The sequence below is a fragment of the Vipera berus genome (genome assembly GCF_964194415.1).
Source record: "Vipera berus genome assembly, chromosome: 2".
Taxonomy (NCBI): Eukaryota; Metazoa; Chordata; class Lepidosauria; order Squamata; family Viperidae; genus Vipera; species Vipera berus.
In genome coordinates, this window is record NC_138203.1 from 121480552 (window position 1) to 121506875 (window position 26324).

The 26324-nt window shown below is 42.2% G+C and overlaps 1 protein-coding gene across 1 annotated transcript; it reads right to left on the reverse strand.

Annotated features, from left to right (window-relative positions):
- Window positions 1–416: 416 nt before the first annotated feature.
- On the reverse strand, window positions 417–26087 carry LOC308662370 (protein bicaudal D homolog 2-like). Its single transcript, XM_081318103.1, has 8 exons — window positions 25912–26087; window positions 15925–16144; window positions 15608–15820; window positions 13607–13759; window positions 10891–11307; window positions 7218–7991; window positions 3866–4017; window positions 417–2634 (listed from the first exon to the last, which is right to left on the reverse strand). Exons 2-8 carry the CDS (start codon window positions 16135–16137, stop codon window positions 2418–2420), a joined length of 2139 nt encoding a protein of 712 aa, XP_081174229.1. The 5' UTR covers window positions 16138–16144; window positions 25912–26087; the 3' UTR covers window positions 417–2417.
- Window positions 26088–26324: the final 237 nt, after the last annotated feature.

The window sequence follows — 26324 nt, forward strand, 5'->3', positions numbered from 1 at the left end:
TAGTTACAGATAGCAATTTTTGGCTTTAAAAAACGTTTTTATCTGTAACATTCCAGTCCTCTAACCTGTGACAACAATACAAATTTGGCTCTTGTGTATATTGTCATGAATTCTATGACATAAGAACTGGTCAGCTAATCAACATCCTAGTGATAACAGAAAAAATGTGCTGATAGTGAATTATATTGTGAAATTACAGGTATCACCTAAAATCTTAATTAGATTGCATGTTCATCCTCCAAGAGGCCCACTGATAAATCAAGTGCCTGGGAACTTCATTCAGTAATGAATGAGACTTGTTCTGAACGTATGATAGCAGCATTTGCTCCTGATTTAGCAGTTCTACTGACGTTTGCTTATGGTTACAGTGACCAAGGACAATCCTATTATTTCAGAATGCTGTCCTACTTGTGGGTTGTTTTGAATTTTATAAAAAATATTGTATAGTTTAAAATTTTTAATTTGCAGAGTTTTATTATTTTAATTACCCTTCTGGTTTTTTAAAAAAAATCTGCAAGCCGCCTGGAGTCGCCTTATTGGGGTGATAGCTGGCATATAAATTTAATACATATTAAACAATATTTTTTTAATTAATTATAAGAAACCTTCCTGTGGGAAAATGTGATTAGAGGGGCGGGGGAAAGAGGAATTTTGAAGGTTAGACTCTAGAGGGAAGCAGAAAGAACATTAGAATTATTGAATAAGAGACACATTAATATAGAATGGAACAAAATAAAACTGGGAAAGACTTCAAATATTATGTGGCAACAACTCATACAGACGTTTCTCTCAAGATTGTCTGCTACTTTAAAAATGGAACTTAAAGAGGCCATAGGAGAGGAATAAATCTCACTGGACGAAACTGAGACTGAAGCTGATTCAAATGTGGATGTAAAAATAACAGGCTACCAGAATGACATGGAACAAGATGTTGCACTGGATTTACAAATGAAACCAACAAATATCTTATTAATTGAAAGGGATATATAAATAACAAACTGAAAGGGTGACTTGATGACTGTTTATTTTGGATTTACAAATGAGACCTTTTAAAAGTTTTGAAGAAGTTTTTGAGAAGAGACAAAGAGAAAATGAAAAGAAATCAAAGGCTGGGATATTATTTAAAGCAGGGGTGTTGAACTCAATTTCATTGAGGGCCGCATCAGCATTGCAGTTGCCCTCTGGGGGCTGGGTAGGTATGGCCTGGGTGGGCGTGGCCTACTGGGTGGGCGTGGCTAGAGTGCGTATGGCCTACTGGGTGGGCATGGCCAACTCTACATCGTTCGCATCAAGGGTGCCTATGGGGGCCCGGGCAGGAGTGGGGCAGATCTGAGGGTCTCTGGCAGGAGGAGGGTCTCTGGGCCAGGGCCAAGGCAGTGGGGGCCGTTCCCTCACTGTTTCCAGGATGGCTTCGCGGGCCACATGAAACCACTTCGCGGGCCGGATCTGGCCCCCGGGCCTTGTGTTTGACATGTCTGATTTAAAGGATTCAAAAATCAAGATTGTTAAAGGAAAGAGTATAAAGTTGGGTTATTTGATCAAAGTTGAAACATGTATCCTGTTGTTTCTGATAATTCTTAACGGACTTTTGCTGACCAGGATCAATTTATGAGGCTGTAATAATTTGTTTATTGATGAGATAAGAACTCCTTTGCTATAGTAACAGAATGTTACTGAAATTGTACCTGTCTAGAAGGTAATTTTTCTTTACAATTTTTTCCTTTACTATATATCTTTTTTCTTTTCCTTTTTTTGCAATTATTTTTTCTTTTTTATATTTTTCTGTGTGCATTAGTTTTTAATCTTTGCATTTGTAACTAAAAATAATTTTGCTGCCTTTTAAAAAAAATAAACATGACTACTTGACTGCCCCAGATCCTTATAAATCCCCCGTGTGCCTTTTATTTCTTGAAATCATCATCTTTGGCTTGTGAGAAGTATTTTGCTAAAAAATAAGTAGCAATTCAGAAATGCTCCAGCATGCAGACAAGAGTTTGTGAGTGGCTTCATCTATAATCAAAATTTGCAACTGCTCGTCCCAGGGTCATAATTTTTATTATTTGCCCATAGCTCCTATTTCTTCAAAATAACGAGACCACTACAGTCCATTGATGTTTATGCATTTAAGTCATTGATATGTATGCATTTAAGTAAAGAACAGAAACTGTGCTTGAAAGCAGATTTGCAAATCGGGATTTAGTACGAACACAATGCAGGCTCAGTTCAACTCTACCCAAAAATTGCCTACAACTGGTGCCAAAGAAAGGAGTTCCACATACTATGTTCAAGAACAAAAAGTAGAGATGAGTATGTAGCTCTGTGGAACACTCTCCATTACAGCTAGGTGAACAGTGTGTTACATCTATAGCAAATTTAAGAACTGGGCGATTTTTATTCCTCCATCATCTCTCAGTGGTTCATTTTATTCTTACCGCACTAACCTTGGCTGCTCTGAGTACCCTCCTATTGCCCCGCAACTCTTCCACTGGGTTTTCAAGAGCCTCCAGTCGATGTGTGAGTGCCAGCTTCTGCTGGATTGCCATGCGCAACAAGGAGTTTAGAGTCTTCTTTTCATCCTCTGCAGCTTCCAGTTGCCTTTGCATCTCATCTAGCTGGCTCACATACTGATCACACCTGGGGGCAAAAAATGGAGGCAACAGGTTCAGGCATATGTCGAAAAACAATTCCACAAACTGCTTTGCAAGGCTAATATCCAATGGCCCTTTAAGTGCCAGAAACAGTATGGAATCTCACTTGAAACACATCTCAGATTGTCTTATATCAGGGGAGAAAAGATGTAGAATAAAGGAATATTTAGAAATTTTATGTTTGAGTTTCAGACACCAGAGAGATAGAACAATTTTCAGGATAAGGCTGCTAGAAAGTTGGCCACTCCTCGTAACAGATTATGTAGAATAAAAGGTTTTACAATGTTTTCATGTCTGATGACTGCTCTACTTTTGTTTCTTTCTGCTACAGCATTTTGCTTTTGGTAGTCTTGTACATTATACCAAGCATAGCCAGAAAAAACTTGGGTAAAACACACTAGAGCAGAAAAGGAATGCACATTGATATTAAATATGTGGCAAAAATAAATAAATATTCTGCTGAAGCCAATTGGGCAAGTCCCCATTAATTTGAAACCTTTGGCGGAATGTCCCACTCAAATATACTTGTCACTACTTCCATCCCTCTTAAAAAATAGTTCTTAATACTGAAGATGGGTGGTTAAAATGCTACTCTCACTGTAGTATTAAAGTATTTGGGAAAAAATAAAAAGTTGAAATGAAGAAAAATGAAATTTCCAAAATATTCCTGAAATTAACTTTATATATAATTCATCACTGGTTTTGGACACTCACTGCTACATTTCTGTTTCTCAACTTTTTTCCTAATCCTCTGTTGTATTCAGTATCAAAAGGTTCTTTTCATAGCAGTTTAACATCAAAATTCAGTGGCAAATTTTGCTGAGTTTTCATAGTCAATGAAGAATGAAATCCACCAAAGCCAACTGGCTGTTCCATGTAGCTCCCAGTCACCCTATCCTTGCACTAAGATAGATAAAATAACCTTGTCATTTTTTACTGTGAACACACTGACCCACATTAAAAATGAAATTCTGTTGCCTGCTCTCAAAAGTATACATCTACCGATACATAAACACACGCCTACACCCATACTATCTATCTATCTATATCTATCTATCTATCTATCTATCTATCTATCTATCTATCTATCTATCCACACACACACACACTATATTACAGAACAGTGGTAGTGATGGAAGAACTAACCCAATCCTATTTGACTCTTTACTCCAAAACAGGCACATTTCCTGCCTCACTAAGCAGTCACTGCTTCTAACCTGCTAGCAAACATGGCACGTAGGGAAGAGAAAGTAGCAGCATCCTCCTTCAAGGCCTTGAGCTCATGACGCAACTTGATCATGGTCTCCGACACCAGCACCTTTTCACCTTCGTACTGTCCTTTGAGATTTGAGAGGGCTGCCTCTGCCGTCTGCAAAGAAAGGTCACACACATTCACAATACACAAATATCCTTCATTTGCATCCTTTATAGAAAATCTAGAAGCTGAATGCTTCCCCAAATCTTCTAGATCACCCTGCAAATGTCACTCCAACCATGGGTGTATCATTGCTGAAGTTTTCCTGGGAAGCTCAGTCTGTTAATAACTCGAGGGGCAACTGCGCGGCTACATTAACAGACTGGACCACATCTGCACAAAACCTTTTCCCAGAAAACAACTGATTGCCCATTTCTATAGTTATACACTTGGAAACATTCATTCTGGCTTTTGTTGACTTTAAAGTTGGGCAGGAAAAGACGTGTCTGTACTGCAGACACAACCTACTATATTTGAAAGCAGGATGACATCAGTAAAATGTAACAGAAGGGCTCAGCAAGCACAGGAGGTTAAGAGGAGAGATATTGGGAGATGCAGCAGAGCTTCCAGACAAAAAAGGAGGGATACAATTATCATGACTACCATCCAAATTATATTGGCACAACTGATGGGAGCTAAGGAATGCATTTTCTTAAGATCTGGACAGACTGACATGCTTCAGTACAAATTATGGCATCAATATTTGAAGGCCCAGAACCATAACTAGCACCCAATGTGCTATAGCTATGGACATAGCTTTATTGTGACTACTTTCCTGAAGAAACCCACTTAACTCCTTTCATTTTGGTTTTCTGATGACTTCCATTTGAACCTTATTTAGCCTTTCAGAGGAGTTACATTGTTCTTTTGTTTAAATTTGTTTCATAGAATATCAGGGAAGGTCTGTATCAAACCCTTTTTAAAGTCATAATATAATGAGATAAGGATCTAGTTTTTCTGTTTTTATTTATTAAATTTCTAAATCATCACAATACAAAAACAAACATAAAACATGCAATACAAAAATAATTAAAATTCGAAGACGGCTAATGAACAATATTAAACTGGAGCAACACAACACACAAGAATTTACAAGATGACAACATATCCCTGGCTTGACACATTAGATGTTCACACCTTGAACCTCATGTTTGTTTCTAACCAGATGGCATGGAATCTGGAGAGTTGATTCCCATCTACCCTACTGCTATGGTCTGATCATGCCCTGATCTAGATCTCCATGTAGCAGGGGGCTTATTAGATGACTTATCACAGTTGCCCAATGGATCCAATTGCTTCCAGAGGATTTTCCCAGCTCCCTGGAAGGCAGTTTGGTGTGTTTCTGGGAACAAGAGGCAAGCTAGAAGTGATGCCTGGAGCACTGGCAAATAAAGATGAAAAGTAAATCTGACTGAGCATGGGTACAAGCTCATGTTTGGGCCTACACTGGAGGCTAAGCTTTCTCACCGTTCTCATATTCCAATTGTAGCCTACCATCTGCCTGCCTTGCTTAAGGTTATACATCTCCTTTTGGAGAAATCATTATGTTCTCCTGCTTGGCCACTGTGACCAATTTATATAGTGTTTTGTTGAAAAAACACTTGTATTCACCAAACCCTTGATTCCTCATGAGCAATCTTCATTGAACAATAGTCTGACTTGCTGAATCTGGGATAATTTTTGGCCTGCAAAATCTGAAAAATGGACAGGGAACTATCTAGACAGTACATTGCCACTTGTAGCTTGGATCCTCACAGATCCTAGTTTTTGATAGGAATAGGCAGAAGTGCGACTACCTAGGCCCAGGAGACTGTCAATTTCTTGTTACAGGAAAGGGAGATGCCCAGTCTTGAAAATTGCTGTGGTGCACCCTTTTCTGAAAAGGCCAGTCTTGGATCAAATGGTCTTAGATAACTTTTGGGCAACCCTCAAAAGGGGAAGGTTGCTTAGATAGTGGTAGTGGACCAGTTATTTAGCACCCAAGAAACATCCGATTATCTGGAACCTTTTCAGTTACCATTCAAGCCCAGGTATAGGATTGAAACCATATTGGTTGCTCTGCTGGATTCCTTGTATTGGGACTGGATGACGGGAGCACATCTCTCAGCCCTTCTGGACCTCTCAGCAGTTTTCAATAGGTCCCCAACCTTTTGGGCACCAGGAATCAGTTCTGTAGAGAAAGGTTTTTCCAAGGGCTGGAGAGTGCATAGTTTTGTGTGCTGACTACATCCCATGGATGGCGCTTTGCTTGTTTGTGCGGACTGGTTGCTGGCATGCCGTGGCCCGCTACCGGTCCACAGACTGGGGGTTGGGGACCTCTTTCATAGACTATGGAACTTACTAAACTACTTGCAGAGGTTCTAGGAGCTATTTTTTATAATGGTTTTGCTCTTTCCACAATAGGTGAATTACAGGTAGTCCTTGATTTATTACTACAATTGAGCCCAGAACTTTCTCTGCTAAACAATGCAGTTAAGTGAATCGTGGCCAATTTTATCATCTTTTTTTTACTGCAGTTGCTAAGCAGATCCACACAGCCATTAAGCAAATTTGGCTTCCCCCATTGAATTTGCTTGCTGGAAGCTCTTGGGAAGATTGCAAATGGGGATCACATGATTCTGGGACCTGGAACTGTTAATAATATGTATAGGTTGCCAAGCACACAAATTTTGACCATGGTGATGGTGCAATGGTCGTTAAGTGTGAGAACCAATTGTCACTTTTTTCAATGCAGTCTTATCTTTGAGTGGTCATTAGTCAGATGGTCATAAACTGCGGACTACCTGTATGTTTAGTGATGAGGGATGAAGGATGAAGGAATGACCTAGAGCAAGGGTCAACAAACTACGGCTCATAAGCCAAATCCAATCTGCTGCCTGTTTTTATATGTCCTGCAAGCTAAGAACGGATGGATGGATAGCAGATCACCAGGCCTGAACCTTAGCTGAGCTCCCAGTGCGAGATGTGGGTCCCAGCCAATGTGATTCAACAGCCTCCTTGGTAGATCAAGGCTGTCCAATGGGTAGCAGTCTTTCGTCTGCAGAACTGCCAGCTGTACTTACAGAGGTGGAAAAGGAGTGGGATTTTGCCCTGTACAGAAAAAGTTGCTGATCCCTGGCTTACAGCCTAAATTTGTCATATAAAGCTGGATATCTTCAGTGCCATACCTCTCTGTCAGATGACTTCCCCCAGTGGTTTCATATAGATGTTAAAGAGCATGGGAGTGGATGCTCTCAAACATGACTCTCAGGACCACTTTCCATTCTGTTAGCCCACGGCAGATCTGTACTCCAAGTAGGACTTCCTGCACTTACCTGCTTGTTGGCCTTAAGCACTGTGCGCAGTGTAGCAACCTGTTCACGCTTTGTGCTCAACATGGACTTCAGTTTCAGCACCTCTTCTACCAGAACTTCTTTATCACATTCCAGTTCAGCTCTGTGCCCCATTGGGTGCTGCTGATGGGCAAAGGACAGTGCCACCTGCAGATGCCCCAGCTGTTCTCTCAAGATCTCTGTCAGATTAGTGACATACAGAGGCTCCAAACCACATGGGGAGCCAGGGCTACTGGCTGGTGATCTGTCTGCACTGCTAGTTGTCTCTATTTCTGTGAACATATGTTTTCTGGAGGACTGCCTCCTGCGCACACTTTGGACACCACGGCCCTCCCTGTAATAGTCCAATACCACACGGTGTGGGGTTATGTTGTGGCAGGCGCAGATGTGATGGTAGAGAGCTGCCATCTCTTCAGAAAAAATAAGGATCTCCTCCTGAGTCTCAGCCAGCCGTGCCTGACACTCTCTGGCAATCCGTCGAGCAATTCTCAACTCAGCTTCTAGATGGGCAGCTGCCTCTCTCTCTTGCCGGATTACCAGTTGGGCCCTTTCCAGCTCCTCACAGTAGCATTCCCTATTATTGGGTGACAGGCTATCCCCACTGTTATTAGCACTAGGCTTAGCCTCTGGGGCTGGAAGCTGATCTACTTGACGGCTGTTGCACAACTGCTGTTGGGCCAAGATCTCCTTAGTCCTGGTCAGCTGTTTCTTGAGATCTTGCAGATCTGAAGCTAGTGAAGCTTTTTCTTTCTCTGCCTATGGGAAAAAAAGACAAGATAGGACAGAATTTCCTATGGTAAGATGTTAATTGGGTTTACATATTACACTAGGTATTAAAGATAATTACACTATGTACTAAAGATAATTTATTCACTAAGAAACACTGGCTAAATTCATCAAAGCAAACCATGAACCATGGTTTAACAAAGTAACGTAATTGGTTTCATGCAACACATTAAGGTAGTATAAAACAAACCACATCTTGCTTTAATGCAATATATGACTGCGGAGAATTAGGGAGAGGCAATCTATCCATATTCTGAATCCCAGATTAGCTTAAGTTTGCTCAGAAAGATTTTTTTGTTTGGAATATCACTGGACCCTTTCAAAAGCTAAGCCCCAATACTTAAAATAAGATTAATCTCAATTCCCACAGCAGGGAAAGACTCTGAACTTCAGGTTTACTTTGTTGGATTTTTTTTTACAAATGTGATAAATAAATTAGAACACATAGACTACCAAACACTGCCTTGATTTCACTAAAACCAAGGCTGTTTTCTTCAATCTTTATCTATTATCTATCTTTAGGCTGTGGCCCATCTTGAGATGGAAAGGAGAGGTTCTCCCATCTCCTTAACAGTCCTGCCAAATTTCCATCTGGGTTTCTCCGAGCCAGTGTTTAACTCAGATAGAAAAGCGCTGAGCTTTAGACCTTGATATGCCACCAAGGATTAGCTTTCATAGTGAGCTGGAAATGAGCTCCCTGACACAGTGTTCTTTGCTAAACTAGGTATACTATTAAATGGGGAGAAAGTGGGGAGAAACATACTCAACAGAGGAAGTGGAAAACCAGCTTTCAAGAACCTGTTTCACAAGCAGAAACTTTGGAACAAGGTAGTTAAGCAGCCCAATCAGGCAAACATGAACTAAACAAAGTAGGGAGCTGCAATGAGTTCTACAGTTGACAGGGATGCTCCTCAACCTGAAAAATGGCATCACATAGTCCAAGAAAAGGTAACTAACATCTGAAGAGCTCACAACCAGAATCACTTCTTGCACTGAGTGCCAATTCGTAGTACCAAAGAGTAATTTTCACCTTTAAATCCCTGATTAAAACATTTTAAATGTCTCCAGCCTTGTATTGGCTCTTCTGACCTACAATCTCCCCACAGGAGTTCAGTGACATGTTAAGCTTTGATGAGTTAGAATTAAATCACAGGACTTATTGTTTTAGTCTCATTGCAACCCATTAATTGCACATTAGCTTCTGCATTCTTTGCTAGCACAGGTAGTCCTCAACTTACACCACAGTTGGAAGCACGATTGCTGTTGTAAGTCAGTGCAGTCATAAAATGTCACATGACTGTGCCGACTTACAATGGCAATCCAGGCACTTCCAATTGTGGATCATTAAGTGAGTACCCGCCCCAATCCAAGGCATTCCAGGCTAGGTCCTCCCCCACCCAGCCTCAGTAAAGGTAAGGGACTGCCTCTAATTCCTTCCACCTGCCTATCTCCCCCACCCCCATCTCTGCTCTTTGGCTGCCAGGCATCCTGCCTTGTGGGGTTGCTTGCCACGCTCCATGAAACTCCCGTTGCCCTAGTCTGCCCCAGCTCACTCCAGCTACCATTCATCCATTTCCCGAGATAGCACAGCCTTTGGAATGCTGCCCTGTCCTTCCAAAGACAGCAGAGTGTTTTGAAGGCTCAGGGAGCCACATGTAGAGAAGGGTTCACTGGAGAAGCTGGGTCTAAAAAAAAGAGAGAGAGAACAAAGGCAGCAAATGGTTCTGCTTCGGCAGCTCGGTGCAAAAGCAAAAGGCCAGTTCAAGGAACTGGGAGAGAAGGCAGCTGAGCAAACAAATGCTTGCTGGTGCTTCGTGGGTGCTGACGCTTTATGGACACCGTGGCTTGGTGATGCACTCCTGAGGCCGGCTGAGGAGCCATGTATGGGAAGCGTTCACAACAGAGAAGCAGGAGCACCGAGGGTAGCGTGGCAACTGTAGATTCAAAATGGAGATAGCAAAGGCAGCAAGGTGCTCCTGCTTCAGCGGCCGGTCACAAAAGGCGAAAAGATTGTTGTGGGGAACTGGGAGAGAAGGCAGCTCTAGGTGAATGAATGCCTGCTTGTGTGGGCTGCAGCAGCCGAGGCTTCACAAGACACGGCAAGCAGCCACAATGCTGTGGGGTTCTGCAGTTGCTTGCCACCCTTTCAAGGCAGGGTGCAAGGTAGCCAGAAGGGCATAGATGGGAGATGTAGTCATAAGTGCAGATGGGCTGCCAAGCATCTAAATTTTGATCACGTGACTGTACGGGGTGCTGCAGTGGCCATAATATCAGGCACAAGTAGTAAGTTCATGTATTCCGCACTATCATAACTTTGAAAAAAATGGTCGTAAGTTGAGGATTACCTATAATTCTAAGTGATACTATCAGGTACTGGAGTTAATCTTCAGGGCTGCAGCCAGGGAGATCAAAAACCAAAAAGTTCATTTGCAGGAAAAATGTGTTTCCCAACATCTCAACCCTTCATTAAAGGACACATAATCAGATAGCAGTTATGTATGTTCCCAGAAACTCCATGCCTATACAAGAGAGTTTTATTTTATTGGGATGGGCTTTGTGATATCAGGGTGTTTTGAGAATCATATCAAAATGAAAAATTCTGCCAGGTCTCAAAACAGTTTGGCTAGAATTTTCTCCATATTATCCCAGTTTATTCTACACATACACTGACCATTCACCTTTGTTTTTTTATTCATTTGAAGTGGTATATCTGAATGAACACTGCTGGTCATCAGTAACTCCTTGGCAACTGAAACAAATCTGCTCACTTCTCTGTTCAATAAGAACGCAATCAGTGTTGCAAACCATTACTCTTGTCAAACCCAAATTCCTGTTCCCCAGCCCTAACCAAAAGCTCTGATTTCCTTACCTGTTGGAGCTGCTGCTGTAGCTTGTGAATCTCTGCCAAGTTAAGTTCACTGAAGAGGTCTGCAACAAGACCAGGTGCAGGCTGGAAGCTGTGAGGTGTGGATGTCAGCCCCTCTACGTTGCTACCACTGGCAAAACCACTGTCTTGCTCCTCACACACTGTGGTGTGGCTGTGGCTGAGCTCCTCCAGGTTGGCCTGCAAGCTGTTCAGAGAATCATGACGGCCCCCAACATAGATGGCTAGCTCCCGCCGCAGTTCCTGCTTCTGCTCACGCTCAGCCTGGACAGTCTCAAGGGCCTCCTGAAGTTGCTGTTCGGCCAAATCCCGAAGACGGCCCAGTTCTTGTAGCTGGGAACCAGCCAACATGAGCTCTTCCTCATGGCACCTTAAGGCACGCTTGACACTCTCAAATTCCACCTTAGGATGAAACAGGAACTTAGTACTGGCAATGCAAATGTATTCCACTCCACACTTTGAAGTCTATATCTCTTTTCATTCAACTGTAGCTCAAAATTATATCAATTAGATTAGGTCACACTTGATAGTAAGATGGGTGGCATATAAATTTAATAAATAAATATAGGCATCATGTATGCCTTTTTTCCTGTGCCAATAACACTGTTCTTAAAATCTACTACTAAGGCCTTTTTCCATTTAAAAATGTCAAACATCTGATTGCAGCATATGTAATTTGCTTTATCAAGGAATTCACTGCCTGACTATTAGCAGAACAAAGTATTTCAACTCAGTGACCTTATAATAGTCAAAGTTTAACTTGGTATGTGGATGAGGAAGATAAGGTTACACTAACAAATCTTTAATAAATATGCATTAGTGGATCTATTTGGGTCTTGAAAATATTTATACTATGTTCTACAAAAGGAAAAGTCTATTTTCTAAAAACAATCATAATTGTTTTAAATTATCTTCAATTGTCTAGAAGGTTGATAAACTTTGTAGGGATTTCTGTTTTGTTGGAAAACTCCATATAGAGAAAGATTAGTGACACAAGTGAATAAGAGACGGAAGCAGGTCAACATTAACTGAAGAAAAGATCAGAAAACAAGAATGAACTAGTCTGCTCAAGCTGTTTTCAATGAGGGGGACGTTAAGAATTTCAAAATACTTTCTGAAAATTTTAATTTTTTAATGCTCTGAACAATTTTAACCCCTTATCTTCATATACATAGAAATTTTCAGGAGTTTTGACCCTTTACACTTAAGAAGCATTCTCCAGAATTTCTGTTCAGAGTCTGCCTTTCATATCCAACTACACCAGCAGCTCCGAAGCCAATATGGGGAGCAGTTCCCAAAATTCCCCGGCCAGCAAGGACATTACTGAGAATTGTGGAAGCTGAAGTATATATACCTGGAACTTGCCAGTTAGAACATATTGTGTTAGACAAAAAGAAATTTATCACATTTGTATAGCTGTCCATCTCACATGAAAGTGACTCTGGGCTATGTATGGTGCTTAATTAAAAAACAAACACATAAAAATAATCAGTTAAAAATAACTAAAGGAAACAAACAAAACAGGAAATTATATTAGCCACAGTAGGGGAGCCATTGCAAAATCTCTCTGATCCCCCTCGGGCCCCAGGCCTGATAACATAGCCAGGATTTTGGAGACTTGCAGAATGTTGAGAGGGATGGACCAAGAGCCTTGGTGGAGCAGTGGGCTAATGCCTCCTTAAGTAACACCAGCTGCCTGCAATTAGTGCAGGTTCGCATCCCACCAGGCTCAAGGTTGACTCAGCCTTCCATCCTTCCGAGGTAGGTAAAATGAGGACCCAGATTGTTGGGGGCAATAAGCTGACTTTGTAATAATGCCGCTTGGGGTGTGTGTGTGAAAGCCCTAATAAGCAGGCATATACATAGAATGAAGGCTACTGCTAAGCTTGTAAGCCGCCCTGAGTCTTCGGAGAAGGGCAGGATATAAATGGAATTAAAATAAAAAATAAAAAATAAATAAATGGACCTAACCTCACTTCTCCTAGAGGGAGAAGATTCCACCAGGCAGGTGTTGCAATAGAGAGAATAAATCTTCCAAAACCACTAATACTCTTAAAGAAAAGGGAAGATTATCCCCCACCCCATTCACCAATATACAATTATCCACTAAGTGTATAGGGATTACAACTCCTAAAATTTCTAAGCACCATGGCATTTAGATATTGTAGTTCCCACACACCTAGAGAGCAGAGGCTGGAGAAGGTTGATTTACACCTTCTCCGTGTCTTGTGCACTGTTTAAGTAAATAACTAGCCGAGGCACTTCCGACTTATGGAGGCCCAGGCAACAACAGGTAAATTATGCAGTGAGGATGAAAGCTAGGAGAGCAAGAAGTGACAAGTTCTTGAGTTCAATAGGCCCTTGCTTCTGCACAAGGAGCCACTATTTATTTCTACTCGGCCCTTTCCCTGTATTAATTTCCCAAATCCCATCCTGTATGCAAACAGACGCTTTTCACTCTCTCTCTCTCCAATTAGATGCTAGCTCAGGACAAGGATCATATTGTTAATGAAATTGCATAACTAGCACACAGTTGTAGACAACTGAAGTAGTGTCCTTAGAATACAGGAGTTAAGCACTGAATAACCTGTTTCATATCAAATCAACAGTAGATCAAGTCCTAAATAGATATCATGGCGGGCACATGCATACATACAGATGAGGCTAATGCCAGGTGCCCACATTGTGGATACCCTTATACCTGATTTCCCCGGAGGATGGAGACCTGTTTCTGCAAGGAGATATTTTCTTCCTCAAGCTCTCCACAATCCTGCAACTGGTGAAGCTCCCGTGACTTAGCTTGTTTCATCTCCTCACGCAATTGATTTTTTTCAGACTCCAGAGTCTGGCACTCCTGGAAAGGAATTATGAGAAGGGTATGTAAAGCTATTTATTTCCTAAAACAAAAACAGAACTAAGCTTAGAAGCAATTTAGGCTGCCCATTATGTTTTAACAAACTATTAAGTTCTGAAGGTTACCCTTGGAATTTGCGATCCAGCATTCTAAACTGGACCTAATTCTACATAGTCCACCACTGGGAAGCCTTGTTCTTTAGATGAGAAGCATGCAAAAGAAAGGGCTAAAAGCAGCAAATACAGTAGCACACTTGATTGGTCTCTGAAAAGGGGCAAAAAAATGTAACTTCCTAAGGAAGGGAATGCAACAGAAAGCGTATAGGTAAAAGGGTTAAAGCTTTTTGGATTAAAATTTGGTGGAATATGCAAAAGATATTTAAGAAAAGGATAAAGTTTTGTCCGCAACTGTTTTTACTGGGCATTATTACGGATACTACTGTTGTGGACACTAAGTTGATCTTGAACTTAATTACGGCAGCGAGACTTTTAGTAGGGCAATATTGGAAGAAGGAAGAACTGCCGACTATAGAAGAATGGACTTTAAAAGTTTCCAACCTGGCGGAAATGGCAAAGATCTCAGCGTACTTGAAAGATCAGTCGCAACAGAGATATATTGTGGAGTGGAGAAGATGGATTGATTATGTCCAGAATAAATATGGGACTAAAAAGTTTCACCTAGCATTTGAATAAGTATTGATGTGATATTTATATTGCTTGTAGTTAGTTTATAAGAGTTAAAGTGCGATAGATTTAATAGTTTATTGTTGTTTGCGTAAGGTAGACTATGATTGTTTGTATTTTTATACCCTGTATTGAGCTCTGGGAAGTCGGGGAGGGGGGAGGGGGAAGGGAGGGAGGTGTTGGGGAGGGTTGGGGAGAGGGGAGGGGAGGGGTTTTGCTTTGTTAAAAAATGTATTGTAAAACTTTTCAATAAAAAAAGAAAGAAAGAAAGCGTATATGTTAATATGATAGGAAAAGTCAACACCCCCCCTTCACAGAATAGTTATTGCTGCATTAACTCTCAAGAAAGAATATAGTAGTCACATGAATATTAATTTCTTTACAGAAAGTCAAATGCTTATCGCCAACTTGTGGCTACACAGATCTTTTGAATGTTTCAGAAATATGGCAGTGTATACAGAACTCCAGTTCCAAGACTGAAAAAGAGCCAGAAATAAGTCTGCTGCATTGCACTTCTGAGACACCAGAAGTACCTCCAGAATCACCACCCACCAGTACTCTGAGTCAAGCAGATGGAAACCACAGTACAATTTTATGGATAAAATATATTTCAGACACTTGGGATGTCAGACTAAAGTAACATGGCCTCCTCCCAGAGGTGTTTTCGGTAAGAAGATTACTACATTTTTTTCTGTTCTTCAAAGGATCTCTCAAGTGAAAGTTTAAATGCTTGGATTATTTCCCACACACTGTTTCCCAGCTTTAAGTCTGAAAAGGAGTGGGGAGAGATGGTTTCATGACTTTTCCCTAAATAAGCAGGACATTACACTAGTATGTTTATAAATCCTGGAAACCCAAGTGTAGCAATTAAGGTCTGGTTTAAACATGAAAAGTAAACTCTCCAAGTCTTATGGCAGCAGAAATTCTAAAGCACGTGAACAGTAGCTGGTCAAATTTCAAGACAAATAAAAACTGAACCAGCCGTGCAGTAACAAAATCCTCTCAGCTATAATACTTTCAAACTTGTGTTGCAATCTCTTTCTTCCTGGCTAAGAGTACCAGAACATAGTCATTTGCTTAATATGAATATAATTACTTTATATACTTTACTTTATTCTGAGGCTTCTAAGCATCTCTCTCCTAAATCGAGAGTTGCCCAAATTACCTTCCTTAAGTCTCGCAGAGCTACGCTGAGCCGCTCATTTTCCACCCCTGTATTGTCAAGCTGGGATTTCAGGAATTTCACATCACTTTGAAGCTCCTCAATGGTTTGAGTCAGATGGGCCTCTTTGGAAGCTGATTCCCTGAGTAGAGACTCTTCCCGGTTCTCCCCATCAACGGCTGCTCGTTTATGACTACTATGAGATTCTGCCAAAGCCTAAGGCAAAGAAGATGGAAGACATTCTAAGAAACAGCATCCTCACTGCCCAAGCTAGGTCATCCTAAAGGGTCAAAGGCAGAGCTGGGAAACTGTTCACGTACCTCCTTCATGTGGGCCAGTTCTACACGTAGGACCTCTAGTTGACCTTCTAGATCTCCACAGCGCTGCTTGAGCTCCTCATTCTCCTCCAGCACAGCCAGCCCATATTGGGCTGCCTGGACATTCTCTTGGATTGCCTCCTGCAGCTCAGCTGCTAGTCGATCCACCTCGGCTTGCAGCTTTGTAGGATCCTGGGCCATGAGTGTTTCTGGCATGCTACACCTAATGATAAATAAAAATGTGGTAGGAAATTGGGAATAATGAATACGTTAGATAGAATTAAGGATAGGGCTATCCACTGGTCAGCACAACCATTTCCCTTTAATTTCAAGAATAGGATTCCTATACAGCCAAAACCACTGTGTGTTTATAGTTCTAACTTAGTGATCCTTAGAGTTAAGTGACCAGCTTTCCATGTAAGACTAATTCACTTATTATATAGCCCAAGGTGGGCAACTTGCAGTCCAATGATGATAACCATTATTGTCAGGATTTGTGAACACCAAGAGTGCAGTAGTTGGGGGGGGGGGAAATCCAAAGTCCAAAAATAGTCCTATTTAGTATTTCAGCCATTCTTATCCAATGAATGATGCAGGCCTCCCATTTCGAAGTACTTAACCATTTCAATAAATCTTAAGTGGAGCCCTGGCTACCAATCTCAATACAGTCCTACAAAACATGAATATGTATCTGAATAAGCTAAATTTTGTCTAACAAAGGGTAGAAGGCCTAACATACTACATACTGAGGGGTACATGACATGGACTTTGTAATTTGTTAACTAACTTAGTTACTTTACATTTTACTTCATATTTTGTAGTTTGAGTTTTTTTCTTTCTTTTAAAATAATCTTCAGGCACATTATAGACTGGAATGCAGGAATAGCTTTTAACATTCCTAAACTGAAAAGATAAAACAGGCTGGAGACTATCTACAGATAAGAAAAAGTTTCTTAGTACAAATTGAGGTTTGGTTTATCTCTTTTGTGAACTCCAATCTTTTTCCTTATAATTTACGTCCCTTCTGATGTCAGACCTTATTTTAATGAACGTATGTGATATTATGGGATGCAAATATGTAACATGTTTGACTACATGTAACTGACTTCCTATGCAAAGGGGAGGTTACTTTTATCCTGTCCAATCAACTTTCCTCTTCCATTTTCTTTCTTGTGTTAACTATAAAAAGGAACGTAACATGGGGTTCAAAGTTCTCTCCTTTTTCATACAGAAATCCCACTTTATCAGGGTACCCTAATAAACTGCTTTTAAATAATCTTCCGTCTCGGTTGCTTATTGGAAAGGTAAACTGAGGCAGAACCTAGGGCCAGATTTGGCTATCAATATTGATCACATCAAGATAAAGGAATGGCAGATCAGACCAGCATGAGTTAGACATTTTTAAATTATGCAAGCTGGTCCTTGCTTAATTTATTTATTTATTTATTTATTTTATTCGATTTATATACTGCCCTTTTCCCGAAGGACTCAGGGCGGTTTTCAGGGCAAATTAAAAAAAAATACACTATACAGATTAAAATACAATTAAATTAATAGCCCCAACACTTTAAAATTGAATTTAAAACCATAAAAACCCCTCAGTCCAGGCCGGCCAGCTCAAATAGCCAGGTTTTTAGGTCCCGGCGAAACGAACGAAGGTTGGGGCGATCTGGAGTTCCACCGGCAGCTGATTCCATAGGGCAGGTGCGCCCACCGAGAATGATCTCCCCCTGGGAATCACCCGCCGGCACTCCTTGACAGGCGGGACCCTGAGGAGGCCCTCCCTGTGGTAGCGCACAGGACAATGGGAGGTTGACGCTGGCAGCAGGTGCTCCCTAAGATAATCCGGACCCATGCCATTTAGGGCTTTATAGGTCATCACCAGCACCTTGAATCTCACCCGGAAGGAAACTGGAAGCCAATGCAGCTCGCGAAGAGGAGTATCGGGAGACCCCCATCACAACTCGCGCGGCCGCATTCTGCACCAGCTGAAGCCTCTGAGTGGTCCTCAAGGGCAGCCCCATGTAGAGAGCATTGCAGTAGTCTATCCAGGAGGTCACAAGCGCATGAGTGACTGTATGTAGGGCATCTCAGTCCAGATAGGGCCGCAACTGGTGCACCAGGCAAACCTGGGCAAAAGCGCCCCTGGCCACGGCTCCTATATGATCTTCCAAACTGAGCCGTGAGTCCAGGACGCCCACGTTGCGAGCCCTATCTACGGGGGGTAACACCTCACCCCCCATAGTTAACGATGTAATAGACTGATTAAACCGAGATGCCAGTATGCACAGCCACTCAGTCTTGGAGGGATTAAGTCGAAGCCTGTTTCTCCCCATCCAGACCCGGACCGCCTTCAGGCAACGGGACATCACGTCGAGGGAATCACTGGGTTGGTTCGGGGTGGAAAGAAAAAGCTGGGTATCATCAGCATACTGATGATACCCCACCCCAAAACCACGAATGAGCTCACCCAGCGGCTTCATATAGATGTTGAACAAGAGGGGAGAGAGGACCGACCCCTGAGGAACTCCACAAACAAGAGGCCTTGGGCTGGACCTCTGCCCTCCTGCCAACACTGACTGCGAATGACCCAGGAGGGAGGAGGAGAACCACTGTAAAACAGTGCCACCCACTTCCAACCCCCTGAGGCGCCGCAGTAAGATACCATGGTCGATGGTATCAAAAGCCGCTGAGAGGTCTAATAGGACTAGGACAGAGGAACAACCCGTCCCAAGCCCGCCAGAGATCATTCACCAGCGCGACCAATGCCATCTCTGTGCTGTACCCGGGCCTAAAGCCCGATTGGTACGGGTCCAAATAATCAGCTTCCTCCAGGAACAGAGGGAGCTGATGCGCCACCACGCTCTCTACAACCTTCGCAAGAAAGTGAAGGTTGGAGACCGGACGATAGTTGTTCAGGACAGGCTTCTTGAGGAGGGGCCTCAAGCCTCAAGCTTTGGGGATCTGGATGTAGCGCAGCAGGATTCAATGGATGAGACTGGCCCCATCTTTGATGTCCTTCCAGCTTCCAAAAGTCCCTTAAAACCTGGCTATGTCAATAGGCTTGGGGGTCTTACAAGAATGCAGATTTAATGAGGTGGCTATATTATGTGTAACAACTACAGTAATGCTCTCTCTACTCTTCTGCTTTTTATAATAAAGTTTTAATTGTAGTGTGTTTTTGAAATTACTGTCTTTAATGTATTTATTGTATGCCACCAAGAGGACGTTTCTATGAGATGGGTGTCATATATGATAAATAAAATATTTTTAAAATAATGCAGCAATAGCTGGTAGGCCAAGTTGTGCTTGTGGCTACACCTACATTTGAGATAAACACAATGTGCACTTTAACTTATCTAAGTACTACCTGTTCCTCCATGACTTTCAAATGTTAAGAATTAATGGCAAAAAAGGAGCCAGATTAAAGGACAGACAATTAAGATTGCTCTTAAACAATATGCAATGCAAGTTAACATGTATCGTACATTACTTTTGGAAAAATAAGATATTGCATTCTCATTGAAAATGTTTCCCTGGGCACTCCTACTCCATGGAACATCTTAAAGACACTGCAGCTACACAACACTAACTGTAGTGCAATGCATGTCATTTGAACTTTCAGGGATGTTAAGGGCCAATTAAAGTTTTATAAAACTGTATCTTAGAAATTTGATTTGTGGAACACATTGTGATCCAATTAGTGTAGCTTCAAGTTTTATGAAGAAATGAGAAGGAAAGAATCATGAAATAAAGAAGCAATTAAAGACATGGCACCAGCATCTACAGTCTGTCGCTATGTATGGAAAATGGAAAATGCAAACTTTTGACTTTATGTTTTTGAACAGAATGAATAAATACCACTGTCAGCAAATCAACTCATCTGAAAATGTAGATTTTTTTTTTGGTAGGTAATTTTAAGACAGTATGTTGTCTCAGCTGACTACTCACAAACTCTTAACTGCCTAAAGTCAAATACTCCATGAATGTTATTTTGGATTACAGATTTTTTCCCCTTATATTAACAAAGAAAACTTTTTTTACTAGCCCTGCAGCAGTCAGCACAAACCTAGCAGCACACAAAGCTTCTCCTTCTCTTCCTCAGCAAAGTTAAAACTGCAGGCACAAAAGCAGAAATAGATAAAAATGCAGTTATTTCTTTAACGTGCTTGTGAGATTTAAAATCTATAAAAGTCATTGCTTTAATGGATATATTTCACATTAAGACTACATAGCCAAGTTCAAATATTTTCTAGGTAACTTTGTTTTGATCACACACACTCAAGCTAACTTCCCTCACAAGGCTGCCGCAAGGGTTAAAGGAAGAGAAAACATATTTCCTGAAAGAGAAAAAAAATGTCTTGTGCTTTCATATTGCTTTTTTGTTTAATTTTCAGGGTTGGAGCACCCACAACTTTTGAAGACAAGTTGTTCCACTGATTAATTGTTCTGTCAAGAAATTTCTCCTTAGTTCTAGGTTGGTTCTCTCCTTGATTAGTTTCCATCCATTGCTTCTTGTCCTGCTTTTGGGTGCTTTGGAGAATAGGTTGACTCCTATTGTGGCAGGCCCTGAGATACTGGAACACTATCATGTCACCCTGAGGCCTTCTTTTAATTAAATTAGACATGCGCAATTCCTGCAATCATCCTTCAAGTTTTAGCTTCCAGTTCCCAAATCTTCTTTGTTGCTCTTCTCTGCACTCTTTCTAGACTCTCAACATGTTTTTTATATCATGGCAATCAAAACTAGAGGCACTATTTCAAGTGTGGTCTTACCAAGGTATTATAAAGCATTTCTACTTCACATGATCTTGATTCTGTCCCTGTTAATGCAGCCAAGGATTGTATTGGCTTTTTTGGCAGCTGCTGCACACTGCTGGCTCATATTTTATTTGTGTGATTGTCCATTAGGACTCCAAGATTCCTCTTGCAGTTATTGCTATTGAGCCAAGTTTCACCCAATCTGTACCAGTACATTTGGCTTTTCTTGCATAAATGTAAAAACGTTATTTTTTTCACCACTGAATTTCATTTTGTTCGATAGGGTTTATTTTATTATATTTATTAATTTATTTATTTTATTATATTTATATACCGCCCTTTCCCGAAGGACTTAGGGCGGTTTACAGGGTGGTTAAAACAAAAAATACAAAAGTTAAAAACAGATTAAAAAAAAATTATATCCGTCCCTGAACAAATAAAACCCCAGTTAAAATTAAAATTCTCAGCCTGGGCCAGAGAGCTCGAAGAGCCAGGTCTTCAGGTCCCGGCGGAACGAACGGAGGTCGGGGGCGGTCCTAAGCTCCACTGGCAGCTGGTTCCAAAGGGCAGGCGCACCCACTGAGAAGGCCCTATCCCTGGGTGTTGTCCGCCGGCAGTCTCTTACCGGCGGTACCCTGAGAAGACCCTCCCTGTGGGAGCGCACTGGACGAAGGGAGCTTGATGCCGGCAGCAGGTGTTCCCTCAGATAACCCGGACCCAAGCCATTTAGGGCTTTATAGGTCATCACCAGCACCTTGAATCTCACCTGGAGGACAACCGGGAGCCAATGCAGCTTGCGGAGTAGAGGTGTTACATGGGAGTATCGGGAAACCCCCATCACAACTCGCACGGCCGCATTCTGCACCAGCTGAAGCCTCCGAGTGGTCCTCAAGGACAGCCCCATGTAGAGAGCGTTGCAGTAGTCTAAACGGGAGGTCACGAGCGCATGAGTGACTGTGCGTAGGGCATCTCGGTCCAGATAGGGTCGCAACTGGCGCACCAGGCGAACCTGGGCAAAAGCCCTCCTGGTCACGGCTCCTATATGGTCTTCAAAATTGAGCCATGAATCCAGGAGGACGCCCAAGTTGCGAGCCCTATCAACGGGGGGTAACACCTCACCCCCCATCGTTAGAGGTGGAATAGTCTGGTTAGCCCAAGATGCCGATATGCACAGCCACTCAGTCTTGGCAGGATTGAGACAAAGCCTGTTTCTCCCCATCCAGACCTGGACCGCCTCCAGGCAACGGGACATCACGGCGAGGGCATCGCTGGGTTGGTTCGGGGTGGAAAGAAAAAGTTGGGTATCATCAGCGTACTGTGTATCATCAGTGTTCAAGTGTGTCACGATCTGTTTGGATCTTGAGCCTATCTTTTGAAGTATTGGCTAGTCTTGCCAGCTTGATGTTGTCTGCAAATTTGATGGGTTCCCCTTCTATCCCCTCATGTAAAAATCACTGGTGAAGATATTGGGCCTAAGACAGAGCTTTGGGATACCCCACTGCATACTTCCCTCCATGCAGATGCAGTCCATTAAGAACATGTTGAGTGCAGTTGGTCAGCCAGTTACAAATCCATCTGGTGGTGATGCTGTCTATCCCACATTTTTTCTATCTTTATCACATACTATATTGTGGTTTACTTCAAATGCCTTACTAAGTTCAATTAAATTATATCTACAGTATTTCTTTGAGTATTTCCCTGATTTCTCTGTTTCATGTTTATTCTACTGCTTACTTCAGGCTCTTTGATGTCTAAACATCTAACAATTATTGACTTAATGAGAATTAAAAATGTTACACACATAGTAAGTACATTTTACAGGACCTACACAAAAACTGAAAGGGATGCGGTGGCTCAGTGGGTTAGGACGCTGAGCTTGTCGATCACGGCAGTTTGGTGGGTCGAATCCCGAGTGCCGTGTAGCAGAGTGAGTGCCTGTTACTCGTCCCAGCTTCTGCCAACCTAGCAGTTCGGAAAGCACGTAAAAATGCAAGTAGAAAAATAGGGACCACTACGGTGGGAAGGTAACAGCATTCCGTGCGCCTTTGGCGTCTAGTCATGCCGGCCACATGACCACAGAGACGTCCTCGGACAAGCGCTGGCTCTTCGGCTTTGAAACGGAGATGAGCACCAGCCCCTAGAGTCGGAAACGGCTAGCACGCATGTGCGGGGGAACCTTTACCTTTACACAAAAACTTGCTCAACCCACAGCATACATAAATTAGGCATAAATTGGACCTAACCTTAAAATTGAAGAGTTGCTTGTGTATCCTAAACACACAACATATATAGTTGTTCTCCAGATTTAATAATTATTATGGGAATCCAACCTTGATGAAAGTCAAGCTAAGGTTTTCCCTCCCAAAAATGTATTACGGGAAATAACAATTTAGATACATACACTGACTTGGAGGGGGAAAGATAGTAGCAGCAACTAAGCTATATTGCTCCAAAAAACTGCATAAATAAAACATAAGAATTAGCCTAAGTTGAATAAATGAACTGCAGGCACACTACCAGATGGAAAAAGAATCAGTCTGTTAGTTTGCTTTTCTCTCCAGAAATGCAACTCTTAAAAGAACATACCTAGGACAAAAGGATAAATATATATAGGACATCAAACAAGTTGAAAAAGCAAGTAAAAAACTTTGCGCCTCCATCCTCCCAACCAATTAGCTCCAAGAAACTAAATATCCAGGAATAGGTACTAAAGCAAGAGGTAAGTGTCCCAAGAGATGAAGGCTCTGGAACAGAGAACTCGTCTGCTTGCATCTAACATGGTATGATCATGCCCAACATCTTTCCTGCTGCCATGCTTTTCTCTCACAGAAAGATCCAGGCATTGTGGCTGGAACTATTGCACTCAGCAGCTGTCCACAGCCCACTACCCAGATGTCAAAGTATCTCCCTCACAAACTCAATTCTTGTCCTGACTGGAGAATGTCTACTACCAGCCAGTGATATACATAAAGTGTAAGGACAATAAAAGCTGAGGTATAATCAATAATTTTGCTTACTGTGCCCTGCACATCTAAAATCTGGACACCAGTAAGCACCAAGTCAAATCAAATGCAACAGAGGCACAACACAGTTGTGTAAAAATTCGTTATGACAAGGTCAGAAGTAAACAGTCTGAATCCAAACTATTCCAGTACCACAACAAGCAGCAGGTATAAACTGTTTCTCCAGTCCCCCAAAAGAAAATTGTCAAGTTGGTTGAACTGCAGAAAAAAAGGTGCAAGAATCTGAACCTTAATTTCACTATGCAGGTCATCCTTGACCTACAACTATTCATTTAGTGACTGTTCAAAGTTACAGGGGCACTGAAAACAATGAGTTACAACCAGTCCTCACACTTACGACAGTTGCAGCACCCCCCACCCCATAGTTATAGTATCCCCATGATCACATACTCAAAATTCAGGCACTTGGCAACATGTATGACATGTATTCACGAGCTCAGAGTTATGTGACTGCCATTTGCAACCTTCTCAGCTGGCTTCCAACAAACAAAGTCAATAGGGGAAGCTGGATTTGCTTGCTAACTACATAATTCTTTTAACTGCAGTAATTCACCTAACTGTGGCAAAAAACGCATAAAATTGGGCATGATTGACATAAGAGCCACCTTGCATAGCAAAGGAAATTCTGGTCCCAATTGTAGTCATAAGTTGAAATTACCTGTAAACACAGCTTGCCTGCGATAGATAGCAACTGCCGAAATTCCTTGGCAACAACTTCATCAGTTTTTCTTAACAACAAAACCTACTTACCTAATCCTGCTTCTAGTTTCAGCATCTCCTGACAGAAAGAAGCCTAAGAAATTGTCACTGGGAACAAGTAGCTTATTAAAAATTTTCTGCCATTTCAGAAATGGGTGAGATCCTTATTAAGGGAGGGGAAAGTCAAAATCTACAATTCATGGCCTCCTGAAGAGCAACAACTGTGTTACCAAACTGTTAGCTAAAGACTAGCCATAGGGAAATAAGTTACAGTATTGCTTCATTCAGAATGTCTAAAAAAGATTTCTGCTTTCAGAGGCAAACCTTTCACTTCCTTTCCAGGTCAGTCCACCGGAAAAAGAACAAAAATGTATTGTATCTGCAGACTAAGTGCAGCACAGTGTTAAGTAGGCAAAGGCCTATCATTTAGAGGTGTTTGAACTAGAGGGTGTAGCAATTTAAATGTCAGGAAATGGTCCCAGATGTGAAAATACTCCCAATTCACAGCATTTCCTCCCACGATAATTCCTAGCTAGCATGATGTCAACCTAAACTTTTCCCAAAAGCTAATTATGGTCTCTCTCTCTCTCTCTTTGTGTGTGTGTGTGTGTGTGTATACACACACACACATGTGCTTGGGGATGAAAATAATCTGAGCTAACATAGCCATGACCTACGTTTGCTATGTAGAGAAACCCACTGTAGTCAAAAACTGAACATATGAAGCAAACAGACCATAACTGTAGTAGAACAAATGAACAAGGCAGTAACTGGCAAACTCGGTATTATAGTGTTTCAAGTCTGCCCAGGAGACATCCCGTACCTTCTGCTTGAACCCTCCATATACCCATTTCACCAAGAACATGTGATAAGCCATAATCGTTAAGATAATGAAGCCTTAGTAAGTTTGAACAATCAACAATAGTTGCACCATTATGATACTGAAGAATGCTGCCTCACATTCCCTACAACGTAACTGAGAGAAGCATTCACACCGTAGAGGACGCTGGAGTTGCAGATTCTTTGCAACAACCAAGGGGGTTGGACTAGATAACTCCCGCTGGAGTTGCAGATTCTTTGCAATAACCAAGGGGGTCGGACTAGATAACTCCCCCAACCCCTTTTTTTCCACTGTGATATACTGGGCTTTCACATAGCAGAATTTTGCTCGCCGATATTTTTTTTTAAAAGGTGCACGCCCTCCTCTCCCAAACTGTCACCCGGCGCACCATTAACTCCGTCACAGAAGACTTCATTCAAGCCAAGGTGCTTTGCGAGTTGCAGAGAAGTTTTATTTCGTTTTGCTTTTACAAGACGGCAGACGACGCGCGCCTGATTCAGTTCCCCCAGCCCAGCCTAACGCCCTCCAGATACACGCTGGCAATTATGAGTAACATAAAACTGTTGCTGCGGAAAGGCGATTCCTATCAACCCGAAGGGACTCCGTCTTTCCCGCTCCCGCCGGCCCGCCCTACCCTGGGGGCAGCCCCGCCAAAACTTCGCTCACCTGGCTTTTCAGAAAAGGGGCGTGGTTCGCCTTCGCCAATAGCAACGGCCCATTGAGCGGGAAGGGAATTTCCGGAAAACTATCTGGGCTGAATTCTGTTTTTTCAGCACAAGCGCGCTCGGGAGTGTCTTTAAGCTTCCTTCTTCTCCAAAGTCTATAGGTCAAACGCCTTCGCGCCTTTGGCGTCCGGCGACTAGCCCCTCCAGTTACCGCCGCCAATGAAATATGTGCTTCACTTTCATCCGACCCCGCCCATCCTCTTTATAAGCCCCGCTCTTTCCCCCCCCCTCCCCGAACGTTTGAAATTCCTCGCGCGCCTAAGCGAGAAACTCTGCTGTCCGTTATACGACGTATAGAGCGAGAAGGGAGAAACTTGATTGGTCTCCGACACTCATGGGCAGCTCTAACTGGAC

Coding starts and splice junctions, on each gene's coding strand:
- LOC308662370 (XM_081318103.1), bottom strand. CDS start 16,137: ATGCCAGAAACACTCATGGCCCAGGATCCTACAAAGCTGCAAGCCGAG. Junction 15,821..15,924: donor AACTGGCCCACATGAAGGAG/GTACGTGAACAG, acceptor TCTTTGCCTTAG/GCTTTGGCAGAATCTCATAG. Junction 11,308..13,606: donor CCATCCTCCGGGGAAATCAG/GTATAAGGGTAT, acceptor TTTCATCCTAAG/GTGGAATTTGAGAGTGTCAA.